Source organism: Sinocyclocheilus rhinocerous, unplaced genomic scaffold (genome assembly GCF_001515625.1).
Source record: "Sinocyclocheilus rhinocerous isolate Xijiao unplaced genomic scaffold, SAMN03320098_v1.1 scaffold1338, whole genome shotgun sequence".
Taxonomy (NCBI): Eukaryota; Metazoa; Chordata; class Actinopteri; order Cypriniformes; family Cyprinidae; genus Sinocyclocheilus; species Sinocyclocheilus rhinocerous.
In genome coordinates this window covers 251,257-262,006 of record NW_015632722.1, presented here as the reverse complement: position 1 = coordinate 262,006, position 10,750 = coordinate 251,257, and the positions used below count along the sequence as shown (strand labels likewise).

General features: G+C 37.2%; 1 protein-coding gene across 1 annotated transcript in view; it reads right to left on the bottom strand.

Moving 5' to 3' along the window:
- The window catches only part of LOC107742859 (CUB and sushi domain-containing protein 3-like), a gene marked incomplete at its 5' end in the record, with an annotated part of 265,370 nt that overhangs the window by 30,584 nt on the left and 224,036 nt on the right, over positions 1-10,750 (bottom strand). The window contains one exon of the mRNA XM_016555932.1: positions 3,145-3,327. Coding sequence (XP_016411418.1) covers positions 3,145-3,327 — 183 coding nt within the window. The remainder of the gene's footprint in view (positions 1-3,144; positions 3,328-10,750) is intronic.

The window sequence follows — 10,750 nt, the reverse complement described above, 5'->3', positions numbered from 1 at the left end:
ACAACACAGAGGGATACAGAACACAGAAATATTTTTTCAAGATGCAAAAAATGAAACTGTACAGCTGTACACTTGATACAAAATGAAAAATAAACCTCTGCAATTTCATAGAAAAAAAAATATTCAAGTGTACAGGTGTACGGTTTCATTTTATTGCATCTTGAAATAAATATTTCGGAGTTCTGTATCCCTCTGTGTTGTGTTTGTTTATTTTTTTATTTTTATTTATTTTTTTGTTTGTTAGGAAGATAACTAAGCCTTTAATCTCCTTTGTAATAGATGTGCTTATAAATCAAGAGCAAGGCATTTATAGCTGTATTTATACATTGCTTACTAATGACTATTAATGTTGGGACAAGGCTTTATAAAGGATGAACTGACTATTTACTAATGCTTACCTTATGATTCATAGAGTGCAGTTATTATAAAGTGTTACCGATCATTGCTGTTAATAGTGTTCACTGTCTGTTTGATTACATGACATTAACTAACTGCTTGATTTTTACCGTACATTTCTGCCATATGGACATCAACTTGAGATAAGCTCACCACTGATAAGCTATTACTAAATATAATGTAGAAACTTCAATTTTCTGTAAAGCTGCTTTGCAACGATTTGCATCGTGAAAAGCGCTATACAAATAAACTTGAATTGAATTGAATTGAATTATTGCTGTTTTTACTGTATTGATTAAATAAACGCAGCCTTGGTGAGCAACTTTGACCGACCTCAAACATTTGAACAGTAGTGTACATCAATTACAACACTAACAAAATGTTAAGTACTTTCACAAATCATGGTTCGGCATAAACGACTTTTGCAACTTAAAATGATCACATATACCCCTAGTGTCTAGTCCAGCCTTGTATCTTTTTAATGTTCCTTAGTCTCAGATGGCACACACACAGTCTGTTCGCTGACCATCCAATGCATATCGCTCACAAAACTGTCTAAGTAGGTGGTTCTTGGCAAGAATAAGTGGCAGTGTGGACAAGAACATATGCTGTCAGTCAAAGGTCTGGCTACATGAGACTATGTGCTTTTAAATTAGTAATGCAAATACTCTGCCATGAAGTACTTAGTCTATGAATCTGATTACAAATTTTGAGAGGTAGTCCATTATCTGTAAAACAGTATTTTTTAGGAAAACAGTGAAGGTCTAAAGGAAGAGAGATCATTAGAGAGACATCTTTTACCATGTAATGACTATGATATGGGACAGTGGCTATAACAGAATGAGGTATTAGCATCTGTAAGGCTTAAAAGAGTGGGGATGAAGTTTGAAGATATGGTATGACAGGCCTGTAGATCATACCCGGAGAATGGCACCAAGACAGAGGAAATGAAAGGACAAAAAAAGAAAGCTCTTAATTTCCACAGAGATGCTGGTTGAGTGAATTAACTGGCTGAAAACCTATTAATCCGCCAAGCCAAAGTGCTTTTTTGGTTGACTGCAATGGAAGAACTCAGGCTTCCTTTCAGGATGGAATCATCTCTCTGTGCAGCTGTTAAAAAGACAGCGCTTGCGGTACACCTCCATGACGGGAAACTCGAGCACTCTCTTTGTCTTGCGATGACATGCTGACCATTGTGATTCCCACAGGGCTTGTCATTTTGCAGCATGGGGGACGGATTGTAGCGTGACGCCTTCCCCCTCAATTAGTCACTGTTCCTGTATCCCTGTGCCAATTGCCATCTCTCAAAAAATGATTCCCGCACAATGGCTTGGGTCATGTCAACTATATGTTCAGTGGGAGGTGGGAGCACTGGGAGAAACACCATTAGTCAGGTCTTGGAGCAAGGAAACAAGATGGTGCATCATGTTTCCGCAGAAAACATGGCCTGCTTGTGTCTGGAAGTGGCTAGTCATCTTTCATTTGTGCTGTAGACCTTACAGCCTCGGGGAAAATGTGGGATTATTACGTGGTGTGGGACAACTGTACAACTGTAATGGCATACAGGAAAGCAGGCCCAAATAAAACATCAGGTAACAATGTGGACTGTGATATATTATTTAGCGGGTAGTTGATTTTATTGTTTGTCACTGATAAATGACTTTTGGGACTATTTTATGGTATAATAAAGACAACACTTGCTTCCAGGGGGTTGGATGCAATATCATTATTAAAATGAACAGGAAGGTCTTCTGCTCAGCACTTAGTAGTGCTACTAAAGAAATAAGGCAATGCTTGTTAAAAGGTATAAAGAAGTTCCACTCTTAGACCAACAATAATGAGAAGAGGAAAAATGGTCAGTTTTCCATTCCCTACTTCTAAACCAACTCTTAGTTGCTCTCAGTCTTTTGGTATTTTTATGCCTAAATCTTTACTATAGCAACCATTTTTCAACCATAATTCTTGAGAGATGTGATCTGCTTTTTTCTGTGATTTTTTGTTCCGTCTCTTTAAAAAAAAAAAAAAAAAAGATTAAAAAAAAACTATTTTATGAAGAAAAAAAAAAGAAAACAGTATTTATTTGGAAAGCGTGATACATTTTTTTCAGGAACAGAAAGTTCAAAAGAACAGTATTTATATGAAATAGAAATAAATATACATAAATATCTGCACTGTGATTTTTGATCAATTTAATGCATTCTTGTTGAATAAAAGTATAATTTCGAAAAAAAATAAAAATAAGTAATAATAAAAAAATCATACTGACTCAAAACTTCTGATGAGAGTGTATATATAATTATTATTTATTTTTATTTAATATATCTAAATAAATCTAAATTCAGATTTCATCTGAAAACAGTGGCTACTTTTGAATGGCCATCCAATGCAAAAAGATTAAATGAAAAAAGCATGATCAAAATATGGGCAAAAAGATGTTTGGAACCAGATGGTGTAGCTATGGCACCTACCTGCAGGGGTTAACATGGGCATGCTAACATGCCAAATCAAAAACTGATTTCATTACATGCAAAATGACAGTCAGTTCTAAATTTCGGCTTTGATAACACAATCTTATTTTTGTGTGCACAAAGCATTAGATCAGCCATTGACTTATTAAAACAAACTACTGACAAAGTAGCTTAGGGGTGAGATGTCCTACTTCTGCATTCATCTAGCCAAGTAAAAGAGAATATGGGAGATGGGCAGTTTTCGAGATGCTGTATCATGCCAGCTGCTGCAGGTGCTTACGTTTGCAGGAGGGCTGAGTACCGGACCATGTGCCATTGGGGAAGCACATCCTCTCTGCAGAGCCAAAAAGCTCGTATCCCACCGAGCAGCTGAAGTGCACTTTACTGCGTATCCGAAAGTCACTCTCTTCTCTGCTGCCGTGGGATGGTGTGCCTGGGTCACCGCATGTCCCTGATGAATCACCTTGAAAGACAGAGTGAGGAATAAAAAAAGACAATAGAGATTGAAAAGAGGTGAGGGACATTCCAACTATATCGTAAATTTTCATGTCCCCATTGTATATGGCTTAATATATTGGATAAAATATTAAACTCATCCTTTTATAAATGGACACTAGATTAGTATTCTTTTATCACAATATCACCTTTAAGTGAACAAATGGGGTGAATTTTAAATAGTTTTACAGCTTTGTTTTATGCAGATATACCATTTTTGGCATGTCACCTTATAACATGAAACCCCTGCAAATTTATTAGAAAATCTTCCAGGTGTTTATATATTTTTTCCCCTTTATCTAATCAAAATGTTTCAAAAAGTATTTTTGGGAATATTTAGTTTTAATTTGTTACCAATTTTTTCCCCCTGTCCTCAATTTTACTTTCCTCCCCGTTAGTCTTTTGTAAGTCGTTTAACAATTCATGAATGATATCATCCTAAATGGAACACAGTTTTGGTGGGAAAACATCAGCACAAACATTAGTATGTTTAAGTAGAGTTGAGGAATTTTGTGCATTAGTTGGTATATTTCACTCTAAAACATTCCATCTTGTTTGATAAAATTACGGGAAAAAAATTAACTTTAATGAAATTAAGTATTTTTATTTCTATTATGTTCATTTCTTGCCATTGTGCAAATAAAAAGTTATAATTAAAGTACCTGAGGCTGACGAGCATATTTGTGAAAGTCTCTTTTATAGAAATACTTTCTTAAACACACAAGCATATTCATCTGACTGTAGAAACAGCAAAATATGAGGCAGAAAAAAAAGAAAGCAAGAATTTGCATCAAGTGTAAAGAAACAAACCATTTTAACCTATTCTACTGTCAAATGAATAAAAAAGGATGACTAGTCCTGTGCCTGTTTTCCAGCCCCTCTCAGGATGTAATCTGGGAGGAGGACATCTTTTCTTTTCAACACACTCAAGGCTTTGCTACAGCTCTCTGGAAATTGATATTCCTGATTGATTCCTGCTGCTTCCATATATCTGAGCTCAGGGCCCTGCAGCCTTGCACCTCTCCTGAACCTGAGCTCCATTCATCATAACCACACAAACGCACACAATCACACACCTGCACAAGAACATTTATGCTCACACAAGGCTTATGAATAATCTAAACACACCAAAAAATACAGAAAGTGATCGGTTGTGATTGTGTCACATCGCATAGAAGTTTCATGTTCGGCGTGCACAGACAAATCGCCTGCCGCTGGAAACCTGGTTAGGACACAGTGTTAGAAACCATGACTTATTGCTGAAACCCTGGACAAGAGAGCTAAAATAGATTAGGGGCCGGTTGTACCAGCTGTGCACAAGTTATAACTTAGTACCAATTTGCACTAGAACTATATGCTTTCAAGTTACAATTAATGCACTACTAAATATTTGGTTATATCAAAGACCTAATTTTTTACCTTACAATGTTGTTGACATCGTACTAATTTACATGATTTTAATATGTCAACATCTGACTTGATAGCAGAACATCAGAATAAAATTAATAGTGTGTCACACTCAGGCACTATTTATGCGTGCTAGGTTTTAGAATGGGTTATTTTGATTAGGTTAAAAAATAACAAAAAAATACAGCTAACTAACACAATAAAAATTGCAAATAAACTCTTCATATATATATAAATATCTCATTTTTTAGATTTAGTTGCATTTTAAATATATATTTAGAAACTACTATTAAAAATGTTGTGTTATTCAGCAAGGTGCATTAAATTGAACAAAGGTGACTACTAAAAATGACTACTTCAAATAAATGCTGTTCTTTTGAACTTTTCATTGTTTTCACAAAGATATTAAACATCACAACTGTATTTAACATTGATAATAATAAGAAATGTTTCTTGAGCACCAAATATTAGAATGATTTCTGAAGGATCATGTGACACTGAAGACTGGAGTAATGGCTTCTGAAAACTCAGCTTTGCATCACAGAAATAATTTACAATTTAAACATATTAAAATAGAAAACTAATTTAAATTGTAATAATATTTCACAGCATTACTCTTTTTACTGTAACGCTTCTTATTGGATCGATAAACGAACACATCATATGTGACTACACAATTCTTTACAGAAAGCTTACAACCTGGGCTAACTTTTGCCTTAGGACAAAATTGTGCAACTTTATGTACAGACTTTGCTACAAACTAACAAGTATTCACTACATGTGAACTTCATGTCCCAAAGACCTTACAGACATTTGGTGCAACTGCAACCCTACTCAGCACCCTAAAGGTAAAAAACTTCCGTCTCATATCAGACCAGCCAACATCCAAAACCAGCCTATGTCAACGAAACCTGCCAGCTCCATAAACAAGTAATGATTTAAGAACAGGCAGCTGTATGAAAAAAAAAAATCTCCTGATCTAATACATTAGTGTGGCTGGAGAGTTCGGTAGGCAGGGCTAGTGCTAGTGGCAGGTGGCCCAGGGGACAGATTAAAATAGCTGTTATTAAAGGACTGCAGGCTATTCCTCTTACTATATCAGTGGGCTGCTTGAACAGGCTCTTCTGCTGAAGGGCCAGTTGTTGACCCTTGCATGACTGGCAGGTTTTTATCCTTAAGACTCTGTTGTAAATCGCATACATGTGCCATACATCACACAGCGGGGACTCAAACGCCAGACAGACAAGATGCATGCTGATGTGAACTTGAAGTTAAGTGAAGAGGATGGATTTCCTCTCAGAGAACAAGCACACAGAGGGGTCTGTTTCTCAGGGTGCGGTGTGATGAAGGAACAGGCACCCCACCGGTCATGCTTAGATGAGATAGTGAACTTTCTTAGAGTACCGCCACGTGCAGAGATGCGTTGTGACAGCGACATGTACTTTTCTTGGGGCGTGATACAGCAGGCCGCCTCGTATTGGTAGACTCTTTCCGGGGCAGAGCAAGTAGTAAATTTCCTGGGAGGTCTATGCACGTTTGTATGTCACTGCGGAACAAGGTGTGTGTTTTTATGTCATGTTGCATCTTTGTCTTTCTTGCTGGTGGCAGAGGACGAGAGGAGCGAGAGCCGGGAGGTGTGGGTGTTTGGTCTCCCAAGAGTGTGTTTTGTCAGGGAGAGAGTGCTGACCAAGCATAACACTTCAAGGGCAGACGGAGGGGACTGCTGTATTAGCCGTCCCGCTGGAACTCTTCCACTTATCTGCAGTGCCAGCCCTGAGACCACCGTAGACATGAGAGAAGATGGTATACGTCCATTTGCATGTCACAAATTGATATACAGCCACTTCTGATCGAAAAAGTCACTGCAAACATGCAGTTCACACTTTGAGGCAACACTGCTGACAGGATTATTCCAGATAAAAACTGACGCGATATTAAATGTCATCTTTCTGCATTCACACAAAACTTGAGTGGAAGAGAAGTGGGAAACTTAACATGGATTATTGATCAGTGGCATCTTTGGTGGCTTATAGCAGTCGGGTTTGATTTTTCACTTCGGGACAAATATGCTTTTGGACAACAGATATGGGTAGGGTTGGGTACCGAAACCCAGTACCAATATGGCACCGGTACCTATGTAACCGGTATGTACTAGAACCGAATCTGAACGCAGATTTCGGTGCCTCATTTCGGTGCCATGCCTGAGCGATCGCAGAAAATATGTTCCATATGCTACTTTAAAAAGAATACATCGATTAGCAATAGATTATAAATTAGGGTGACCATACATCCTGTTTTCCCCGGACATGTCCTCTTTTTGGACCTACAAAAATGCGTCCGGCCGAGATTTCTTAATTGCCCAAAATGTCCGGGATTCGGCTGTTTTATAATCCCACTCCCGCTGAATCTCTGACCATTGCCACCTGCTCCTGCAAAATGTGCTTCGCTCCCGCGATTTTCGTGTCCACTCAGCTGAGTCCTTAATATTTTCAAGAAACGGCTGAAAACACATCTCTTTCATCTTCATTTGACCCTCTAACTCTAGCACTCTCTATTCTAATGCTACTTCTAATTTTATCTGCTTGTTTTTTTTAATAAAAAAACTGACCCTCTAACATTTGCACTCTCTATTCTATTTCTATTCTAATGGCCAATCTATCATTTTTTGGGGGATTTTTTATTTATTTATTTTTGAATAAGTATCGGTTCAGGCATCGTTTAGGCACCGGAACCGTTTTAAAGTATCGATTTGGCACCGGTATCGAAAAAAACCCAAACGATACCCAACCCTATATGGGTCAGATACAACAGCTGGATTGACGGAGCTGTAGCCTAGCATTTAAAGAGATTGTCCATGGAACAACATGGTAGTGACTAAATAATAATAGAATTTCATTAATTCTATTATTATTTAGTCACCACCATGTCTTTCCAAACCTGTATGACCGACTTTCTTCTGTGGAACATAAAAGAAGATATTCCAAGAAACGTATTTTTTGTCCATACAATGAAAGTCAGTGTGGTCCAATGTTTTTTTTTTTAAACATCATTGACCTTCACTGTATGGAAAAAACAGGAAACAGCTGAAACGGCCTTCAAAATGGCTTTTTTTCTGTTCAGCAAATGAAAGAAAGTCAAACTGGTTCAGAAAGACATGAGGGTGAGTAAAAGACAGAATGTTAATTTTTGGGTGAAATATCCCTTTAAGCACACATGCTCCATATTCATGCAGGCCACACAGATGCAACATCTCATTCCTCTTACCCAGGCTTATTGGAAATATGAGCCTCTATCTATGTTTCATCAAAACTCAAAAAACGCACCTATAGGTATGAATCACTGCAGTTTCCAGTTTAAATGAACACCAGAGGCAGTAAAACTTTGATGACTTCAGTTCACTTTCAATGAGCCTGGGTTGCATTCCTCCCATAATTCCCTGCCCTCATTCACTCAAAAAAAAAAAAAAAAAAAGAATTAATTAATTGATAGTGTCATATTAGCATCCATGCTAACATCCACTTAAGTCGATTCAGTTCTACACCAATAGTCAAGAGTATGTTACAACTGAAATAGGACACTTTTCTACTCTTAAAATTCTTTATTTTATTTGCTCCTATCTTAGTTTTAAAGGCACACTCTGTACTTGTTGCACTAGCTGGTATAGCAATTGACTTGAACTCATCCTGACACAAACTGTATAGTAGTGTTGATGCAGCAAAAGCAGTAGTTTTCAGTTACCAATTCCATTAGAAATGCATACAAATTCTCTATTTGCAGCAAGCAATTATTAGTTTACTATATGAGCGAAAGTGTTATCAGCAGAAAAAAGTAGTAGTACTGTATTTGGCTGGTCATGTGATCTTAAAGTCAGCACCCATGAGGCTGCCCAGCTCTATTAAAATAAATATTATTAATAATAAATTATATTCATTGTATTTAATATTTTTAAATTCAAATCTATAAAATAAGAAATAAGAAAATTCAAAACAAATATAAAAATATTTATAGGCCAGGACTAGCTGCTTGTCCAAACCACAAACAGAAGGAGAAGTAGAAGAACTGATTGGAAACTAATTTATTTTTAATTTTTTTGCAATTCTTTTTGGGTTCCTTTAGGGAGATAGTAATGACACATTTCACCTTTAAGAAAAACAGAATCCCTGCGGTCTGAGCTAGCAGCTGCTCTGTCTCAATCAGTGTGCAGTCAGCTCGCTCTATCTGCACTCAAGCAGTGCCAGAAAGCTCAAGCAGAGCTGGGAAGTTAAGTCTTGAGAGAGGCTCACTGCTAGAGGCTGCTCCTTTAGCTGCAGCCTTCACATACTTACAGCCACTCTAATTGGACCACAGGAAGTTCAGGTGTAAGCAGGAAGAGAACAGAAGATGTTCTCACCAGGTGGACACTAAAGCACTCACTGATGCAGCCCAGTATATGTGCTAATTGGGTAGCAGGCTGTTTCAGGGGCAAAGAGTAAATGGTTGTTTGTTGATTTTAAGAGGGTTGGATCATGTCATAACTTCGGGAGGCTTTACCTCAGAGACCTCTCTCTGGAAGCAGGCAATTAGAAGAGGCCGGCAACAAGGTCAAAGGCTTGTAATAGCTTCGGTTTGAAATCTTATTAAAACAAAAGGTTGTAAAACAGCACGGGACATCGTTTAACCGATCTCAAGAGCTGCTCGTGCAACAGATGCACACACAAAAAGATCAACTCAGTTCTTTCTAACAGTCTGCAGTCCCCTGCGTGAGCGCATGTTCGTGTGTACAAGCGCCTTCAGCACAGCACACACAAAAAAGGATGAAGCTGCGCTGCTATGATTTTGTGCCATGAAACCCTGGAGGCAGAAGAACAGTACCAGGAAGGAGAATAAAGCCTCCTAGGACCAAGAGGAAGAGAGATTTCTCTTTCTGTCTAGCTGTTGTTCTCTCTCTGCCTCCTCCTTTCTGGGTCAAGGATCTCTGTAGAGGATTGGAGCATATACAGTGGGACTGGAAAGAGACAATGTCTGCATTCACGCTTTATGGGTCACAAACACTTAATGCAGGTTTAATGGATAAACAGTGGGTGTTTAAAAATATGCAAAGTGCATCTGAGAGTCACATTTATGCAAAGACTGTCTGAAAATTTCCAGCAACGTAATTTTTCTAGGTACATTCGCACTGATGGTGATTTGTTATAAAGCGAGCAGAAGTGATTTTATTTTTCAATGAGAGTTGGTGATCAGAGGCAACATGCACTCAAAAATGGTTTTTTTCTGCTTGTGCAATTTGGTTAATTAAAGTGAGCTAATGTAACACAATTCTTGAACATTTCATCACAGCTTAATGTCATTGGGTGCAATCAATTTAAATTTGTAAAATGGAAGTTTACTTAATCCATTTGTGTTGGGACTACATGAGACATATTGGACATTACTGTGAACATCATTTTTTCAAATCTGTTCTTTAATTAACTTAGTACTCTATCAAATTACATCATGGTTATTTCAGTGTTTCTTGTTGTATGCTAAAAAGAAACAAGAACAAGTCAATAGGCAATCTTTAGTACAAATCAAAAGTAAAATTAAACATAAAGGTACTATAATAGCAACATATTGTAGGAATATTTTTTATTATTAAATTTTATTATTTCAGCAATTTAACAGTATTAAGTAATAGTGCAAAGTAGGCTATGCAATACTTAATAATGGGAGTTTGACGTTGTCAATGTACCTTCTGTTCTCATTTAAAACAAAAATACTCTATGATATGACAAAATCATAACAATATCTATGTCACAATTTGATGTTTAATCTACACTGCCATTTAGGGGTGGTAAGATTTTTAATGCTTTTGAAAGAAGTCTCAGCAAGGCTTACCCTGATTGCATGATTCCTTTGTCTTTTGGATATTATTAGCCTAAATAATCTGACGGATTACACGATTAACTGTGAAACGTTATTATATAAGATGGCTAACTTAACTCAATTTGCATGTGTTTTCTTAAGTT